A 19621-nucleotide genomic window follows, 5' to 3' on the forward strand; every position below is an offset into this window, starting at 1 on the left:
CTCGGCCACCACCTATGAAGGACCAATTTAGTGTCAGGTACTGAGCTCTGCTCCTGTCAGACATCCTCTGAGCCAGTGATTTTCAAACTGGAGCAAGTATCAGAATCACCTGGAGAGCCTAACAGATGGGGGCTGATAATTTACAGTTCCAACAAGCTCCCAGCTGATGCCTGAGCAGCTGGAAGGACCACATGTGAACAATCCCTCTAAACCTTTAACTAGACCAGCAGCAATGACATCACCTGGGAACTGATGAGAAAGGACTCTCAGGCCTTTCCGTCATCCCTCGCCCCAGGTCTACCTAATCAAAATTTGCATTTTACCCAGATCCTCACTTTAGACTGTGAAGCACCGCCCTGAGCCTCAGGAGAGGGCTAAGAGCACAATGAGGAAACTCAGCAGAAGACTACTGCATTTCAATTCCAGCTCTGACAACTCAAGTTTTTTTTCACATGTGGTTGCCTGATGTGGAGATAGGGCAGAGGACAGGGGCCTGGGCTAGCAGTTGGAAGAGAAAGGGGCAGGTAGGAACCCTCCTGACAGGTGCCCCTGCTGTCTCCTTCTGCTCCAGCCACTCACAGGCCTGCAGGACCAGCTGCTGGGGTAGCTGACCGGTTTGGGTGCTGAGCCTAAGACCTGGGCCGTCTTGGAGCACACCTGGGTGCTGTGCTTGTCCACCTTGGAGGTATTCCTACAGGACCTGGGCTGGGCTGATCACCTCTGCCTGCTCTTCACCTTGCCTGCCCCTGGCCCGGTGTGGACCCAGCTGGTCAGTACTGGTGTCTCCTCCCAGGGGCCCAAAGACTGCAGTGGGCCAGTGGGAAGGTGACTCGAGGGGCTAGGAGCCTGTGCCAGTGGGTAGTGGCTGGAGGAGCTGCTGGCAGAGATGGAGCAGGAGGTGAATGTACTCCCTTGGTGCATGGAGCCATCCATGGGGGACCTGGGACTGGAAATAAGCCCAGAGCTCGCTCAGTCCTGAGGATTCTGACAGGGAAGGGGCTCCCTCTCACTGCGTCCTCAGACCCTGGGCCTGCTGTAGGGTGGCCTGAGCCTTCTTATTTTCAGGGCCAGAACACCTTCTAGTGCCAGAAGGTGGGTAGCTGGTCTCTCACCTCGCCTCAACACGCACCCCCTTTTTGTTTCAGCCCAAGGTCTGGCTCAGGCTTATCTGCAGCACACTGGGACAAAGTCCACTAACACTCCTTGTACACCTCACAACTTCACAGAAACAGGCATCACTGTGATGCCTATCATACAAATGAGGAAAAGAGATACACAGCTGTAAAATAAGGTCACAAGGGAACAAATCCTAGTCACACCACTGCTGGGCCCCACAGCTTAGCATTTGCTTCTCCTCTTTGGGGAAAAGGGCAAGAGCCCAGGTAGATCCTAAGCTTGACCTCCATGGACATGGCTGGACCTCCAACTCTAGAATAACTGTAAGGGAGCCCCTTGCAAAAGAAAAACAAAACAAAACCCAAAATGTATTTATTCAATATATTCATAAAGGGCTCAAATGGAGACATAATTTAAAAAACAAACAAACAAAAAATGACGTCACAGCTTAAGATAGAGACCTATACAGAAATCAAGGAGAGGACAGACCAGCTAAGGAAAAAAATAAAGATAACACAAGGAGAGAGGCTAGACAGACGGAGTCAGGGCTCTTGGCTGGAGACTTGCTTTGAGTAGGTTTCCTGCAGGTACTTCTTAAAGGCTGGAAGAGAACAGGTAGGTCTTGGTGAGTGATGGGGACAGGAGGAATGAAGATGGGCAAGAGGGCAGCTTGACCAGGGAAACAAAGGTTCGAGAGGTTGGGGAGAGGCTAGCTTCCCTCCTGGATGGCCTTTGTTTCCAGTGAGACTGGAGAGGGCAGTCATTTGCCTTCTATTAAAAAGCCCTGCAACCTACATCAATGCAGACCGGGTCCAAAAAAATCAAACCAAACCCATCGGCATCAAGTCAATTCTGACTCATGCTGACCCTAGAGGACAGAGTGGAACTGCCCCATAGGGTTTCCAGTGCAGTAATCTTTACAAAAGCAGACTGCCACATCTTCCTCCCACGGAGCGGCTGGTGGGTTCGAACCTCCAGCCTTGCAGTTAGCACAAGTGCTTAATCACTGCGCCACCAGGGCTCCTTCAAAGTGGAGGGGGTAGGAGTGAATTTCCTGATTTTATTGCAAACAGGCAAACCAGGAGCACCAGGGAGGGGCAGAGCTGACTTATGACACTGTCCCAAGTCACTGGGATCCTTTAGTTTGAGGGCTGGGCAGGGAGTACCCTATGCCTGAGGACAAAGGACCCACCTGTGGGGTTTTTCCAGAGCTCGGCAGCATGTGTGTTTAAAGGGCTATCGATGTTGGGTTCTGTGGGTGGAGAAAAAAGGAACTGTCAAGGGGGCAGAAAAGGCTGGCCCAGGGGAGTCCTGGGCAGGTTCCCTGTGTGCAGAGGGAGGGCCTTGGTCTCAGTAGTTACCTCCCAGCAGGCTCTGGATAGAGAGGAGGATGGTCCTGACATCATACAGGGCAGACCACTTGTCCTTCAGGATGTCTAGGCAGATGTTACCCTGAGTGTCCACGTTGGGGTGGTAGCAGGGTGTGAGGAACTTCACCGTGGGTGCATTGTAAGGGTAGCCACTGGGGAACTCAAGAGACAGCTTATACCTCAGGTCTTCATATACCTGCCATTTGGAAAAAGAGGTGAGAGTGAGCGTCCCTAATCTCAGCCTCATATCCCAATCCGAGCCTCAGACCAGGGGGCTTGGTAGGACAGTGGGGTTTCTGTCTGGAAATTGAAGACAAAGAAAACTCCAGGTCGGCTCTGGTGCTTTCTCTCCTATCTGGTGGCTGTGGTTAGAGCTGTTAGGTGCCCTGTAGGAGATGAATATGCCCCGATGAAGCATCAGTGGAGAATCAATAAGAGTTAGAGGAAACAGCAGCGATCCTTTGGTCCAGGGTTGTAAACTAATTAGGATTTTCATTAACTCTAAAAAGTAAAAACTATGAGATTCTGCACACAAGTCTGAGTTTCAGTTCATCTCAAATAATCTGCAACAATGGGAAGCAGCCCCTTTGAGAATCAGGGCACCTATCCCCCTCCCATTAAAAAAAAAAAAAAAAAAAAGCTCACATGTACTTCATTCATTTACTTTGCTATTTGGCCCTAAGATGGCGAGTCTTGCTTTAAACCCACCATCTTATTGTAGACATGGAAAGAACAAAGCCACGAGGCTCAGAGCAGTGAACAACCTGGCGGAGTGTTTCGCGCGGCTGAAGCAGACCGGCAATTGCATTTCTCCTCCCACACCCCAGACTTCACAGAGTCACACTCACGCAACCCAACCCTACACTTACTGTGCCAGCTGCTCCGTGGATGGTCCCCACCCACTTGAAAAGGTTGTCTGATTCAGGGAAGGCAGAAATTCCTTTGTCACCAGACATCTGGGGAGGAAACAAGACTTACTGCACTTCTGAGTACACTTTTTGGGCACAGCAATGGAGGTCAGTGGGTGAGTCCCTTCCCCTCAACTTGATCACATTTTGATCCAAAATAAAGCAACCAGCCCAAGACGACAGGGTCTTTCTGGGGATGGGATTAGATTGGGATTACAGAGGATGGTGGGCAGGCTGAGGAGGGAGGGGTTATGCAGGGAAGCAGAAGGCAGCTCTGTACCCAGGATCATGTTGGTTGCTGGTAATTCATTCCACCTGCAATCGAGTGCTGGTTTCATATAAAGCCTAGGACTGGTTGTAGGAAAGGCTTCACAGTCTAGGGAGATATGCAGTGTGGGAGTTGGAGGATTTGAGCTGAATATTCATGGCTGATGTAGAAAAGGACATCTAGGAAGAGAGCCTTCCAAAGTTGTGACAGAACTAGAAATGCTAAGAAAAGTGGGGAGTCGGACAGGGTAAAGCTTAAGGCAGGGAAGGAGAGCCAGGCTGGACAGAGGAAGGCTTCAGAGAGATAACTGTGAGGGGATGGTTTGGGAGAAAAGACTGCTGGAAGAAAAGGTGTAGGAGTGTGTGAACTTCTTCAAGGAAGTAGGCAGACCACACTCATCTTTTTAGCCCCACATCGTCCAGCCAAGGGCCTGATGTAGGAGAGAAAAGGCCAGTGATAACTGGGTGGGAGGTGGACCACCTGGTTGGAGATCTGGGCGGCTCAGTCACTCACCATGAGGGTCATCAACTCCTGCTGTAGCCTGCAAAGAGAGCATTGGGGTCACCTGCAGGTCTGGAGGAGCAGTCTGGGAGGCTTCCACTTCACCCCATCTCCACAGGAAGATCCTAGTGAGCCCTCACCCTCCCTAATTCCAGGCTCCTGCAGGAAGTTTCCGGCAAGTTCTCAATCTCGAGTCCTCCCCTTTCCGTCCACACCAGCTACAGGGTCCCGGACGTATCCTCATCTCGGCTCCGCGGCGGGAGAACACCGGCAGCATTCCTACCCTCCCGTCCTCCTTCGGAAGGGTCTCAAAGAGCAGCCCGAGGTCCGAGCGTGTCCCCGCCGCTGCCCTCCGGACCTCCCCTGTCCAATATGAGGTGGGGGTCCCGGAAGTCCCGCTCTCGGCTCCAATACCCGGGCATGCCCGGCTCCGACGGGTGTTTCACCTCTGCCCCGCTCACCTCTTGCCCACGGAGCCCCGGGCGGCGCCTCCGCTGGGCTCAGTCCCTTTCCGGGCGGCGACGACGCTGGCTGCGGCTGGGTCGCGGTTCTGGGAAGCCATCCGGGCGGCGCTGGCAGGGCGACAGAAACTGGGCAGACACGACGGCAACTGCAGGGCAGCGGAGCCGTCCGCCCGCGTTTGAATTGTAACCCTCCGGCAGTGCCGGCCAATCAGCGGCCCGCTTGGGTTTGATCCAGCCAACGAGATGCCCCGGAGCACTCCGTCACCGCACAACTGATAGGCCCACCCACCAGCGCGCCTCTATTGGGCGGCGGGATCTTCCTTCTGAGGACGGATTGGTAGGCGAGGCTGCCATTAACTAACGAATCCGTAATGGATTGGTGGCCTTTAGAAAACGCCGACCATTAAAGGGCCAAGAAAAAGTCCACATGGGATGAGCCTCTTGAAAGTCAAACGCCTAGCTACTCTCGGATCCGCCCGGCACGCCCAACCGTGATCCTTAAGTTTTCCCTGGGGGAGGGAGTGTGTGCAATCTTGGGGAACCGGTACCTCTCCCCCAAAACAGAAACTCCTGCTCCTTCCCATTATAATGCCCTGGACACCTTTGCTGGGGCCCCAGGTATCTAAAAATTGCACTGAGAGGGGAAGACTAGAAGCCAGGGCTAAAGCAGAAGACTGCGTATCAGGAAACACGGGTTCATATCCTGCTTCTCCAACTGCTTCGCTGCGTCATCTTGGGCCTGTCAGTTAATGGGGATAATAAATGCCACTCTGCATTTTTCATATGGTCCCTCATCCACTGCCATGGGGCCAACCATCACATTCTGTCACATCCATTCCTTAGGTGAGTGAAGAGGTAAACAACAGAGGGACAGGGAAGTTGGTCTCATAAAGCAGATACGCATGGGACAGTGTACCCCTCCCAGGTCTAATCTGGGAAGGGGGAGGGGAGCTGGTTCTTTTTTCCTACACCCACTCCTAGCGCCGTTGATGTTTCCCAGCCCCCAAAGGGCACACTGCACAGCAGGCTCACCATCTGTGTTTACTACAAACTATTTAATTGCTTCTTATCCCAATAACTTTACAAATACAGGACCACATGCCAGTCTAGGGGTGCTCTGCATTAGGTCACTAAAAACTAGCCCAGGCCCAGCGTAATGCTGCTGAGATCCCACTAGGAGCAGGCCCAGTGGTGGCCTCAGCCACGAAGAGAGGGCCTTGGAGGGGGGCATCCACGTGTAGCCAGGGAGCCAGCCTCAAGTCTGTGAAGACGCTTCAGCATGATGATCATTCTCTGTCCGTAGCGTCTCCATATACTTTCGCATCTTCTCAATCATCCAGGAGGGTAGGACGAAGGACTTCAGCTCCTCCAACTTCAGGTCTAGGCAGCCCCTGGAAGAGAAAATTGAAGAGGGAAGCTGAAGCAAGGAAGGATGTGGGCCCAGCCTCATCCCCAGGGCTACTTTGAAGGAAGGGGGCAGGGTAAGGGAAAGGAGACCTAGTGGGTTTACCTGTAGTCATCGCTGGCAGCGAGGTCCCGGATGTCCTCCTCGATGAGGAGGTACGCCTGGGGCGGCAGCAAAAGACAGTGGTTAAGGCCTGATTTACTCTAACTCAATAGCTCTTTATTAAAACATCTGCTTAATGTAAGGTCTGTTGCTGGGCTTGAAAGGGGGAGTTTACAGTTTTGTAGGGAAGAAAAGTAAGGAGATGTCTAGAGGATGGTTCCTTGAGATAATCTTTTACTCAAATAGAAACTTTATGGATGGAGTAGTAGAAACTGGTGACTATTTATCTATGCCTCCCCCTCTTTTAAAAAAGGATCCAAGTTAGCTTACAACAAAATGGTGGGAGAGAGAACAATATACCTGGTAACGGGAAGCCAGGAGGAGGAAGCTATATGCGAACTCTGGGGACAAAGACAATTTGGTTTTGAGCTTCATGGCCACCAGGATAAACAGCTCTGCTGTCTAGCAGTGGGCTGTACTGTCCTGGGGTAGAACTGCTGTGGCACAATGCCAAGGCCAGCTCTGGGAGGGAGCCCTCTTGGAAGCCTCCCACATAGGGGATGTTGAACACCACATTCGAGTCTTCCATGGGAGATATTTCTTTCTAGCCTTAGGGTCTTGGGTAACTGTGTGTCCCCTGAGATGCTGATTGTTTTTATCTTGTAGGCCCGGTGAACTATGTAACAGATCAGGTGTCCCTGAGAGGGGCCCTGAGCTGAGTTTGTGAACACTCCTACCAGTGCTCTCAGGTCACCGAGGTCGGCAATTAAAAAAAAAAATGTTTTTTTAACTCGTCTTGCTCTTGGCTTAATTTTAAGTCCTGTCTTTCCTTTTCTTTTCCATCTATTTCTTATTTATGTTATACTGTACTTTATGTATCCCTAGTAAGCTCCCAGAAATCTTTTTTGAAATAAAGTGTAGGTATAAATAAACCCACTGCCGTCGAGGCATAAATAAGCAGTAAAATAAGACAGCTTTCATTACAGAAAGAAGATGGCACGTCCGTCTGCAAGGGAGCCCTTACATTTCAATCACAAAGCCCTAAGCTATCTGATAACTCTGGGGACTAAGACAATTTGGTTTTGAGCTTCATGGCAAAGGGGAAACATGGTAATCTGCCCTGCTGTCCAGTACCTTGCTGTACTGCACTAGGGGGTAGAGATACTGTGGCACAATGCCAAGGCCTGCTCTGGGACGGAGCCCTTTTGGGAGCATGTGATGGACAAAGCCTTTCACGATAGTTTTAGAACACATTCAACAATAATTTTCCTAAGGTGGGTGCCTGATATGAGCTAAGAAGAGTTCTCTAAATGAAGGTGATTCGGAAAGGGACTGCGCCAGGTGTGGTGAACAAGCTTTATTTCACAGGCTAACTCCACTGACAGGTGAGTGCTGCCTGGAGTACTGTGTTGAGAAAAGACTCCAAAGCCAGAAAAGTGCTGTGATCAATGTGTGAAATCTTGTCAATGGGCTCATGAGGGAACAGTGTCTTGTACCCACCATTCTATGCATAGCCAGTATGATCCAGATATGTGGTCTTGGGGGGAGGATGTGGGAGGCAGACTTGGGGACAGGGAAGGGGGAAGGGAATCCTGGGACTACAGCCTGCTCTTCATGAAGGAATGGGCCCTTCTACCCTTGCAAGTCTCCTTTCTCACATTCATCGAAGTCTCCAAAAACTGCCACTGATAGCGAGAACCCTGGGTGGGTTTGTGGCAGTGGCATGTGTGAACAGTGCTTACCATCTTTCCCCCTGTTGCCCGCATGTGATGCTGCTCTGCCAGCCAGTGCTTGTCCTGGGGGTCAGCTGCATACTGAGAGAGATAAAGTCACAGAGGGAGACTTTAGTCTGGTGCGAGGGTGCCTTTCCTCATTTAGTCCCAGAGCATACTCTTGGTGCTTGAGCGGTTCTTACCTACAAGATCTTGTTCCAGAATGGTGGATGTAGAGGGCTCCCCAGCCTCTTCAAAGCTGGTTGCGCTAATTCCCAGGAGGCCAGGGTAAGGGACCCAATTCCCAGAGATTTAGGACACTTCTAATTCTCACGCCCTTTGTTTCTCTAAACAGCATCTCTGGTGACCGGTGGGACTGGTGACTAATTTATTTAGAACCTCCTCTTTAAAAAAAAAATGGTCTGAGGTGGCTTACAACACCTATGGTTATTATCGCGACCATATCTGTAAATAAAAAATCAGGACACCTCATGCACTAGGGGAGGGAGAACAGAATCACGGTTAAGAACATGGTTGTGGAGGTAGACAAACAAGGTTTAAGTTCTGCTTCTTTCATTTATTAGAGTTGTAAACCTGAGCCTTAATTTCCTTGAGTCTCAGTTTCCTCGTATGTAAAATGCAGAGTATTAATACTTATTGGGTTGTTGTTAAGAATACATGAGATGTGTATAAAAAGTGTTAAACATAGTATCTGACACATATATGGTTTATAAAATAGGAAAAATATTTGAGACAAAGCTGGAAAATTTGGGCTGCGTGGTCACCATCCTTTGGGTTTAAATAAATATTTCACTTCCCAAGTAATATAAGTATTAATCAAAATTTCACAAGCGTGCACTCTCTGACCCAGCACTTCCACTTCCAGGCACTCAGCCTTCAGCACCACCTACACAGGCACACAAAGACCCTGGTGCCAGCAAGTTTGGTGCAGCACTGTTTGTGACAGCAAAACACGGAGAAAAAACCAACTTAGACAGAGGGGAGTGATCAAGGGCCAGACAGTAAATAATTTAGGCTTTCATATTTTTTGTTGTTTTTTCTTAAAACCACCCTTTAAAAATGTAAAAATCCCTGAGTTGGACAAAAGCTGGCTACAAGCTGAATTGGGCCTACAGGTCACAGTTTGCCCTGTACTTGAATGTAAGCTCATGAGGGCAAGCTTGGTTTTGTTCACTGCTTGAGCCCTGGTGGTGCAGTGCTGAAGAGCTTGACTGGTAAGCAAAAGGCTGGCAGTTCGAATCCAACAGCCGCTCCTTGGAAACACTAGGGGGTAGTTCTACACTGTCTTCTACGGTTTCCATGGGTCAGAATCAACTCAAGGGCAGTGGGTTGGTATCTCCAGCACTTTGAAAGCACCCAGCATATTGTAGGCACTCAATACACATTTGTTCAGTGAATGGATGAATGAATTTTTGGGTAAAAAAATAAAATCAGAGAACAAGATGGTATGATCTCCATGTAAGTAGAAAGCCATTAAGTGACACACACACACACACACACACACACACACACACACGTGTGTGTGTGTGTGCACAGACTGAAGGCTGCATGCCACTGCTGTTGGTGGTCGCCTCCAGGAAGGAGAGACAGTCACAGAGGAAGGGCTACTTTTTGCTTTGCTCCTTGTAAGCTCTGATATATTCTTTAAATCTTTTCTTTTTACAGTAAGAATGGGTTTATGTTATTTCTATACATAAGAGAGTTTAAAAAAGGAAAAGAAAAATAAGAATAATGCCCTTTGAAGGACAGGAAAATGGGCAAACGCTGTAATAACCAGTTTACAGAAGAAATACAAATAGATTTTAAATGAACAGAAAGATGCTCATCATCACTAACATGGAACTCCAAAGCAGAACAACAGAAAGGTTTTCCTTCCACTTATTAGACTGGAAAGATTAAAATGAGAGATAATATCCACTGATGATGAGGGTGTGGGTTGGGATTTATTATAAACAGTGGGTTTTAGAATTGGGAACCTTGCTGCTAGTAGCGACTACCACTTACTGAGCCCTTACTCCGTGCCAGGCATTATGCTCGTGCTTTACTGTACTCTCTCTTAGTTCTTTGAACCCTAAGAGATCAGTCTATCATGTTCCCACTTTACTGACGATGGAACAGGCTCAAAATGTGGAGCCTCTTGCCAAGTCACACAGCTAGTAAGTAATAGAACCTGTAGTGAAACCACACTCTTAACCATTGTGCACCAGGAATTCCAAGAAGCTCCAAGAACATATCCACTTGGGGGATGATGCAAGCCAGGTTCCTGGAGGAGGTAGATCTCATAGAACAGATAGGCAGAGATGGGGTGGGGGAGGGAGATCACCCAGGTGAAGGGAACAGCAGGCGTGAAGACACTAAGAAAGGAAAATGAAGACACAGCAAGCAGGTTAAATTGTCTGGGTGTTGGGAATCCTAGGACATAAGGCTGCGAAAGCAGAGAAAGCAGGTCAGACTTCAGAGAATTTGCAAACTTGTACAGAAGTGGTACACAGAGCCTATGACTCTGGGACATTAAACGGGCTGTGCAGTTCTGGCACAGGGCACCAAACCTTATGTATAGGTGCAAAAAAAAACCCCGTGTTTTCAACACACTTGGACTATTTTCCCAATATATTTGGATGCTCTTGTGACTGAGAAAATGCAAATTAACGTAAGAGGGAGAGTGAATTCATCACCCAGCCTCCCCAGTGGAGACTGAAGCACAGCTGTTCTCAGAAGTGAAGCCTCCTTTCTGAAAAGGGTTAGAACCAGTGCCTTCGTTTAATCTATTTTAGAGCCCTGGTGGCAAAGTGGTTAAGCACTCAACTGCTAAGCAAAAGGTTGGCAGTTTGAACCCACCAGCCATTGTGCAGAAGAAAGATGTGGCAGTCTGCTTCTGCAAAGATTACAGCCTTGGAAACAATATGGGACGGTTCTACTCTAACTCATCACTGACTAGCTAAGTAATCCTGGGCAAGTCACTTAGCCTTTCTGAACCTCCATTTTTTTTTTTTCGTTTGTAAAACAAGAATACTAATCTTAAAAACAGTTCTAGGACATGATGTAAGTGTAGCTTAAAAGAGTGTCTGGAGCACAATAAACATGCAAGGAAAAGTAGCTGCGGTCATTAAGGCACAGAGGTGGAAAGCAAATTACAAAAGGCAAACGTTAATCGCACAGGATCAGCTGCATCCCAGACTTCCTGATTTCAAGACCCAAGTTTGTTCCAAGCTTCTCTGTGCCATCTACTCCCTGTGCAAGGGCCTGGCTCACGGCTACCACCCACCTACCTTAAAGAGGTGTGGGTGCTTGATGTAGATCCTCCCTCTGGTGCCCCCCATGCCCAGGGCCCTAAAAAGTAACAGATGAGGGTAAGGATTCCAGCGGCTGCAGTTCTCGTGGTGGACCCCCGAGCTCCCCCTTCCCTCAGTGCCAAAACTCTCAGACTTACTTGTTGGCTCGAGACCCCAACACAAAGGTGGTGGATTCATTCAGCCGAGCTGGGTCCCACTATGCAAAAAATGGAGAGGCTGGTGAGGGGGAAGTTGAATCTGGTGGGTGGGACTGCAACACTCCTCCCCCTGCCCTCTCCCACCCACCACCCTTGTCCTCTATTCAACAGATGGTTTATTTTTATTTTGTTTTGTTGTTGTTGAGAATATATACATAAAAACATACACTGATCCAACAGTTTCTATATGTACAGTTCAGTGACATTGATTACAGTCTTCCAGTTGTGCAATCATTTTCACCTTCCTATCTAATCTTTCGGAAACCCTGGGGGCGTAGTGGTTAAGTGCTACAGCTGCTAACCAAGAGGTTGGCAGTTCAAATCCACCAGGCGCTCCTTGGAAATTCTATGGGGTGGTTCTACCCTGTCCTATAGGGTCGCTATGAGTCAGAATGGACTCAACGGCAGTGGCATTGGCAGTGGCATCTACTCTTTCGAGTTGCTGTTGTCACTTTGATCCTATATAGATAGTTCTTAAAAGACCATAATACTCAAGGCAGATGATAGATAGTTTAAGAAAGTAAGTACTAGAAAAACTAGATAGGAATTTAGTGAGCAGTGAGTTTATGTTAATGAGAGGAACTACTCAGAAAAGGAGGGTGAAAGTGGGTGTACAACTAGAAGAATGTAATCAATGCTGCTGAACTATACATGTAGAAACTGTTGAATTGATGTGTGTTTTGCTGTGTATATTCTCAACAACCACAACAACACACACAAAAAAAGACTGCGTACTTTTAATATGCTAGGCCCTGTGCTAGATACTGGGGATAAAGAAATGAATAAGATACACTCTGTTCTGCAGGAGACCACAGACATATGTACAGGTAATCATGGGACTACAATACAGATGGGTGCAGGGCGTTTTACGAGGGGTACTGAAGAGGAGGGTGTAGTCAGGAATGCTTCCTTGAAGAGATAATTCCCAAGTTCACTCTGAAAGGATGAGCATGCGTTAGGCGGGGTGGAGGGAAGGACAAAGGACAATCCAGGCACAGGACTGGAAAAACTACAAGCAATTCTGTGCTGCTAAAGGAGAGAGTGTACAAGTTAGGGAGTAGCAATTAATGAAGCTAGAGACAGAAGCAGACAGGGGCTAGGGCCCTAGTATGCCATGTTCTAGGTGTTCACGTTTTATTTATTCTAGGCAATGGGGAGTCACTGAAGGGCTGTAAACAGAGAGTGACAGACAGATCTGCTTTAAAGCCGGCTCACTCTCCCAGCAGTGTGGATAATGGATTTGAGGGGCAGGGTAGGGACACTAGTTGAGAGGTTGCTGTAATAAAGCATTTTGAAGGAAGATGAGGGCCTGAACTAGGACAGTAGTGGGATGAAGAGGAGGGAACAGGAACTGCAATATATTTAAGAGGTGGCATCATCCAGGACCTGAGGGGATGCAGGGAGGTGAAGTAAAGGAAGAGGCGAAGACCACTAAGGTAGAGAATGTAAAAGATGGTCTGTGAGGAAAGATTCTGAGCTCACCTTTAGGTATGCTGAGTTTGGAATGCCTATGGAACTCCTAGGCAGAGAGGTCCAACAGGCAGTGGGATCTGTAAGCCTTAAACTAGAAAGAGAAGCCTGAGATGGACAAAGAGGTGTGGGAGTTTAGCACATGGTGGCCCCTGAAACCATAAGCATGGATGACTTACATCATCTGGAGAGAAACTTTAGGTGCTATCATGGATTGAGTTATGTCCCTCAAAAACGTGAGTCAACGTGGCTAGGCCATGATTCCCAGTATTGTGTTGCCCACCATTTTGTTATCTGATGTGATTACCTTGTGTGTTGTAAATCCTAACCTCTACGATGTTAATGTTTTTTTTATGATGTTAATGAGGCAAGACTGGAGGCAGTTATGTTAATGAGGCAGGACTCAATCTACAAGATTAGGTTGTATCTTGAGTCTATCTCTTTTGAGATATAAAAGAAAGAAGGGAGCAGAGAAGAGAGGGACATCATGCCACCAAGAAAAGAGTGCCAAGAGTGGAGTGGATCCTTTGGACCTAGGGTCCCTGAGCTGAGAAGCTGGTAGACCACGGGAAGATTGATGACAAGGACCTTCCCCCAGAGCCGACAGACAGAGAAACCTTCCCCTGGAGCTGGCACCCTGAATTCAGACTTCTAGCCTCCTAGACTGCGAGAGAAAAAAACTTCTGTTTGTTAAAGCCATCCACTTGTGGTATTTCTGTTCTAGCAGCACTAGATAACTAAGACAGGTGCAGAAGTGGGTCAAGGAGAGAATTCTGGGGGAATACTCAATATATGGGTTACTGTTCACACAAAACAGAGAAAAGGCACTTTTGGAGAGGAACAGAAAGATCCAGGAGAATGCAGGGCTACCAGCTCTAAAGCAGTAAGAGTTTTAGAAGAGAGGAGTGATCACCAGTGTGGAGCACAGACAGCCAGCAAGACAAATAGTGGACAATGTCTACTGGACAAGCCTGAGCCCGGGCAGCGGTGTTCTTATCTACCTTAGTGGGCTTTCATATATGACTGTAGTTGAAGAAAGGATTTTACTGCTAAAAGGGCTCACAAACAACTGTTCTGGAGACAACCAGAAGCTAAAGGTTAACAGTAGAGACTCTGGTGTCAGCAGACCTTGGGTTTGAGACCAGGCTCTACAGCATACTACCTATGTGAGTCTGGACAAGTCTCTAAGCCTCAGTATTAATGATATAAAATTATTAGATAAAATAATTTCCTATCCACGGGGAGCTGGCAGGAAAGGAAGCTCCTTAATTGTAGGATGCTAACAGAATCTATCTCATAAGATTGTTGTAAGGATTAAATGAGATAATCCATACAAAAGGCTTAGAATAGTGCCTGTCATCTATTAAATACTGGATAAATATTAGTGATCATTAGCTTTTATAGGGAGAAAGCTTCTTCAATAAAGACTGAAGCCCTCTCTTTGTTTTGTCCTAATTCTAATCCCTATATGGGATCTTCTGTGGAGGCCAGTGTGACTGGGGAAAGACAACTCTGGAATGGAGTGCATACACCTTTCACCACCTCAGCCCCTTTCCCTCATGGTGGGCCCCAGAGCCTTGGTTGAGTCTCCCTGGGGCAGTGGTTACTGCCACATTGAGATCACCATACCTTGGGGCCTTCACGGCGTATTGGTTCACAGGATTTTGGTTTCCATCTGATTGGAAGGAAAGAAGAAGGGTGACTTCTCCAAGGTGAGACCTAGGACCGGGAGAAAGCTTGCTGGTGGTGGTAGGAGTCCCTCATGTACTCACACTTTCTTTGGGGAGGAGACCAATCTAAGGTGTGACTATTAATACTATTTCATCTCGTAGGCCAGTAGTTTTAAACTATCCCCCATCCTCCTTCAGCCAGCCCAGCTTGGCTTTATCTCTTTATATATACTGGGCTTCTATGTAAGGTTTTCTTTGAAGAAAAAGATTCTGCTGCTTCAAAAATGTTTGAAAACTACCATTCTGGAGCCAGCGCAGTACAGTTTTGCCCCTTATTAGCTCTATGACCTTGGGGAAGTCATCTGAGTCTCAGTTTCCTTACTGGCAAAATTAATTATAACTTCTTTTGAGGGTAGCTGTACAGATTAAATGGTAAAGAATGTAGGGTGCTTAGACCAGTTACTGACACATTATAAGGACCCAATACATGCTAAGGACAATTAAAAAACTCTGGCGTTTAGTCAAGGTGGGCTGAACGGTTCTGGGGCAAAAACAGGATAAAACAGCCTCCTCCTTACTGCCTTCTGGCCCCTCCCTCAAACCAGGGCTACCCTCCCTCAGGGTGAGTTACACAGATGGATCTGATTTTGCCAGGCACAGAGCTCTGGCTTCCTCTCCTCCAGGCTCACCCACTTCCTCTCCCCACTTTGACCCTCACCACACTGTTGGCCTCTACTCACACCATGCCGGCGGCTGCCCGGTCACTTGACAGGATGTGTCCAGGAGGCCGTCCCTTCCTCTGCCACAAAGAACAGATGTCAGAGGCCTGGCCCTGTGGAAGTCCCCACCACCCCACTAGGGTCACCTGGGGGAGATGGTTTTCCAAAGACAACAAAGGATGCTTGAGCATAAAGTGAGGAGTGACTGTTTCTAGGGTCCCTGCCTCTCATGCCTAGAAAGGCCTAAAGATGCATTCAGGGAGCAGAGCACCTTCTGCTAGAGCTGAAGGGCCCTTTCCCAGCAGAAAATGGGGAAATGCTTTACCTTTTTGGGGATGGGGCTTCCTCGATGGGCACATTCCTCTTCTGTCTGGCGGCCACGCTACAGGAAGAAGGAAGGAAGTCAGTGGAAGAGATTGTTACAGAAGAGAGCTCCTGGACTCCAGCCCCATGTGGCCCCACCCTGTTCAGGCCTCAGACACCCTCCTGCCACGATACCGTTTGGTCTGAGTCTTACAAATGGGTAGTACAAAATTTCCCAAGGCCCCCCAACCTCATTAGTTTCCCCCTTTCTGCCCCAGGATGCAATGACTCTGACCTTTATCCCTGGAAGCTCATGGGTCAGCCGGGGTATGACTTTTTCTCCATCTGAAAACAACAGCTTAGCCTGAAGTGAAAAGATCAAGTGTTAATGGTCACCGTTTTGGTGGGAAAGCACTCCCCGCCTCCATTTTTATAGACATAACTCCAAATGGGGTGAAAACACTTTCATAGTCAGTATAAAGTCACCCCTAGATATGAATGTATCTGTTTCTTAAAAAAATCAAATAATGACCATTGTTGAAAAAATTAGAAAATCTAAACAAAAACAAAACAAAACAAAAAAACAAGCCCGAAATCTCATTACACACAGAAAACTTTTAACATTTTCATGTAAATTCTTCCTGACTTTTATCCATGTAAATATGTGCTATATCTTTTAAACTAAATGCATTAACATAAACATATTCCTCAGTAACGTGCTTTTTTTCATTTAAGAAATGACTGAGTACCTAGTACAGAAGTGCTGGGCCCAGAGCAGTAAGCAGGCCAAGCAAGGCCGGTGCTCTGGTGGAGCTTACATTCTGTGGGTGATCTGCATAACCAGCAAACACACAAAGAAGGTAATTTTGGATCACAATAAATGCTCTCAAGGAAACAAAACAAAACAAAAAACCCAGGCAGCTGTGACAGAGAATCAGCTGAGGGCAGGGCTACTTCAGAGTGGTCAGGGCAGGCCTTGCTGAGAAGGTAGCCTCTGAGGTGAGCTGTGAAGGAGAAGGAGCCAGCTATCAAGAGAGCTGAGGAGAAGTCTGTTTCAGCAAGGAAGAGAGCACAAACCCTCAGGTGGGAACAGGCTGATTTGAGGGAGAAAAAGAAGGCCTGGCAAGTAGCGGGCAAAGGGAAGGGTGGTATGTGAGGAGTGTGGTGAGGTGGGGAAGGGGGGCCGTGGAGGCCATGTGAAGAGCTTGGTTTCCAGGACCTCTTGGAGCGGCACTGGACAATGCTGAGCAAACCCTTCTTGAAGCACTTTTCTACCAGCTCCTGGGGCCATCCTTTCCCAGCTTCCCTCCTACTTCTCTGGCCGCTCATCCTTAGTCTTCTTTGCTGGCTTATCCTCTTCTGTCTGGGTCTTTTCCTTCTATCCTCTCTCATTAGACATTCTATCTACTCTCATCTATGTGCACAGCTTCACTTGGCAACTATGAACAGCCTGTTCCATGTCTCTGCTTGGATGTCTCAAATTTGCTAAGTCCAAAACTGAACTCATAATCTCCTCCAAACTGTCTCTTTCTAGTAAAGAGTGTACTTACGCAGACATTTGTGTGGTAATATAATTAATGTCTGTCTGCCTAACTAGGCTGTAAGTTTTATGAGAGCAGGTACCATGTCTGTACATTTGTCATTTGTTCATTCATTCATTCACTTGCTCAATCTTTCAATAATCACTTAATGTACACATATTAAGGGCCATATTCACAGCAATAAACAAGATCAGGCCTCAGCTCTTGTAAAGCTCAGATTTTAGCAGAGATGGGAGTGGGAAGCAGAGAGAAAATAAACAAAAAAAAAAGAATTTTAGATTGAAATAAATGAAATGAGGGAAACAGACAAATGAAGTTATAGACAGTAACGGGAGGTGGGGGGCCTATTTTGGGTAGAGTAGTCAGGAAAGGCCTCTCCAAGAAGGTGATATTTAAGCAAAGACCTGAACAACAAAAAAGAAGGAGCCAGCTATGTACAGAGTTAGGGGCAGAATATTCCAGGCACTGAGAACAGCAAGTGCAAAGGCCCGAGCTTGGTGTGCTGGAGGAATGGACGGGAGTTCAGCGTGGCAGGAACATAGTGAGTAAGGGGGAGGTGGGGTGGGATGCAGTTAGAGAAAGAGGCAGGAGCTGGTTCAGACAGGCTCTGTGGTTCAGAGGTGTTTGCATTGTATCTGGCTGGCCATGGCAAGTCCTTAAAGGGTTTTAAGGAAGGAAGTGGTAACACAACCGGCTTCACTTTAAAGAGGTCAGTCTGGCTGCTGTGTGAGAAGATGGACTGGAGGTGGGGAACAGTGGATGCAGCACAGAGCTGAGATACACATTGGGAATCAAGAGCAGTTAAATGGGCTTCAAAACCACTGGACTAGATGAAATCACCTAGAAAGAGAGTGAGCCACAGAAGACAAGGGGTCTGAGGTCTTAACTCGGGAATGTGCCAACAGTTAGGTCAGGTAAAGAAGATGAACTTGAGAAAGCTCAGTAAAGGCCAGGAGGTGAGACAGGAAAATGTTCCAAGAAAGATGAAACGATCCATGGCGACAGATGCCACCAAGAAGCTGAGTAAGTCAAAGACAGTAAGGGTCCACAGTGTTTGACAACTTGTAGGTTTCTGGTGACCCTGATAAAAGGGGCTCCAGCAAATTGGTTGGGGCTGAAGCCAAAACATACTGAACAGGAGGTAAGAAAGTGGAGCCAGTGATTCTTGGCAACCTTTCCTGATGTCTGGCTGTAAAAGGGAACAGAAAAATAGTGTGGGAGCTGGAGAGGATTCTGGGGTCAAGGGTGGTCTGTTTTTGCTCATTGTTGTATTCCCAGTGCCTCAATGAATGAACACATATGTATAAAAACATGTGTGAGTCCCTAGGTGGTACAAATGGTTAACATGTTTGGCCACTAACCAAAAAGTTGGAGGTTCAAGCCCACCCAGAGATGCCTCCAAAGAAGAGCCTGGTGATCTGCTTCTGAAACATGAGTCATTGAAAACCCTATGGAGTGTAGGTCTGCTGTGACCCACGTGGGGTAGACCTGATTCAGAGTTTACGGAGTGTAGTTCTACCGTGACACACGTGGGGCAGACCTGATTCGGAGTTTATGGAGTGTAGGTCTGCTGTGACACACATGGGGTAGACCTGATTCGGAGTTTATGGAGTGTAGTTCTACCGTGACACACGTGGGGTAGACCTGATTCAGAGTTTATGGAGTGTAGTTCTACTGTGACACACGTGGGGCAGACCTGATTCAAAGTTTATGGAGTGTAGGTCTGCTGTGACACATATGGGGTAGACCTGATTCGGAGTTTATGGAGAGGAGTTCTACCGTGACACACATGGGGTAGACCTGATTCGGAGTTTATGGAGTGTAGTTCTACCGTGACACACGTGGGGCAGACCTGATTCGGAGTTTATGGAGTGTAGTTCTACCGTGACACACGTGGGGCAGAGATGATTCGGAGTGTATGGAGCGTAGTTCTACCGTGACACACGTGGGGCACACCTGATTCGGAGTTTATGGAGTGTAGTTCTACTGTGACACACGTGGGGCAGACCTGATTCGGAGTTTATGGAGTGTAGGTCTGCTGTGACACACATGGGGTAGACCTGATTCGGAGTTTATGGAGTGTAGTTCTACCGTGACACACATGGGGTAGACCTGATTCAGAGTTTATGGAGTGTAGTTCTACTGTGACACACGTGGGGCAGACCTGATTCAAAGTTTATGGAGTGTAGGTCTGCTGTGACACATATGGGGTAGACCTGATTCGGAGTTTATGGAGAGGAGTTCTACCGTGACACACATGGGGTAGACCTGATTCGGAGTTTATGGAGTGTAGTTCTACCGTGACACACGTGGGGCAGACCTGATTCGGAGTTTATGGAGTGTAGTTCTACCGTGACACACGTGGGGCAGAGATGATTCGGAGTGTATGGAGCGTAGTTCTACCGTGACACACGTGGGGCACACCTGATTCGGAGTTTATGGAGTGTAGTTCTACTGTGACACACGTGGGGCAGACCTGATTCGGAGTTTATGGAGTGTAGGTCTGCTGTGACACACATGGGGTAGACCTGATTCGGAGTTTATGGAGTGTAGTTCTACCG

The 19621-nt window shown here is 47.8% G+C and overlaps 2 protein-coding genes across 5 annotated transcripts in view; both read right to left on the minus strand.

The window, feature by feature from the left end:
- Window positions 1–1514: 1514 nt before the first annotated feature.
- On the minus strand, window positions 1515–4897 carry UBE2C (ubiquitin conjugating enzyme E2 C). Of its 2 annotated transcripts, none has more exons than XM_049869428.1 (6): window positions 4625–4897; window positions 4176–4203; window positions 3356–3442; window positions 2478–2682; window positions 2309–2368; window positions 1515–1717 (listed from the first exon to the last, which is right to left on the minus strand). In XM_049869428.1, exons 1-6 carry the CDS (start codon window positions 4723–4725, stop codon window positions 1659–1661), a joined length of 540 nt encoding a protein of 179 aa, XP_049725385.1. In that variant the 5' UTR covers window positions 4726–4897; the 3' UTR covers window positions 1515–1658. The 2 variants fall into 2 exon arrangements, with proteins under 2 accessions (XP_049725385.1, XP_049725386.1); XM_049869429.1 differs by having other exon boundaries at window positions 4304–4718.
- A 768-nt stretch (window positions 4898–5665) lies between these two features.
- Window positions 5666–19621, minus strand: part of DNTTIP1 (deoxynucleotidyltransferase terminal interacting protein 1) — a 29522-nt gene continuing 15566 nt past the window's right edge. The window contains exons 5-13 of one of the 3 annotated variants that reach the window (XM_049869425.1): window positions 15815–15883; window positions 15542–15598; window positions 15240–15296; window positions 14457–14546; window positions 11298–11356; window positions 11137–11197; window positions 7877–7948; window positions 6138–6193; window positions 5666–6018 (exon numbers count right to left, since the gene is read on the minus strand). In XM_049869425.1, coding sequence (XP_049725382.1) covers window positions 5883–6018; window positions 6138–6193; window positions 7877–7948; window positions 11137–11197; window positions 11298–11356; window positions 14457–14546; window positions 15240–15296; window positions 15542–15598; window positions 15815–15883 — 657 coding nt within the window. In that variant the 3' untranslated portion in view covers window positions 5666–5882. Of the gene's footprint in view, window positions 6019–6137; window positions 6194–7876; window positions 7949–11136; window positions 11198–11297; window positions 11357–14456; window positions 14547–15237; window positions 15297–15541; window positions 15599–15814; window positions 15884–19621 lie in introns of all 3 variants that reach the window. The other 2 variants (XM_049869426.1, XM_049869427.1) reach the window with 2 other exon arrangements.

Source organism: Elephas maximus, chromosome 25, assembly GCF_024166365.1.
Source record: "Elephas maximus indicus isolate mEleMax1 chromosome 25, mEleMax1 primary haplotype, whole genome shotgun sequence".
NCBI lineage: Eukaryota > Metazoa > Chordata > Mammalia > Proboscidea > Elephantidae > Elephas > Elephas maximus.

Excerpts from the sequence above, each read along its gene's own strand:
- UBE2C (XM_049869428.1), bottom strand. The coding sequence starts at position 4,725 with ATGGCTTCCCAGAACCGCGACCCAGCCGCAGCCAGCGTCGTCGCCGCC. Across the intron at positions 4,204-4,624 it reads CGGGGCTCCGTGGGCAAGAG|GCTACAGCAGGAGTTGATGA; the intron begins GTGAGCGGGGCA and ends CTCTCTTTGCAG. Across the intron at positions 2,369-2,477 it reads TATCCAGAGCCTGCTGGGAG|AACCCAACATCGATAGCCCT; the intron begins GTAACTACTGAG and ends CTCCACCCACAG.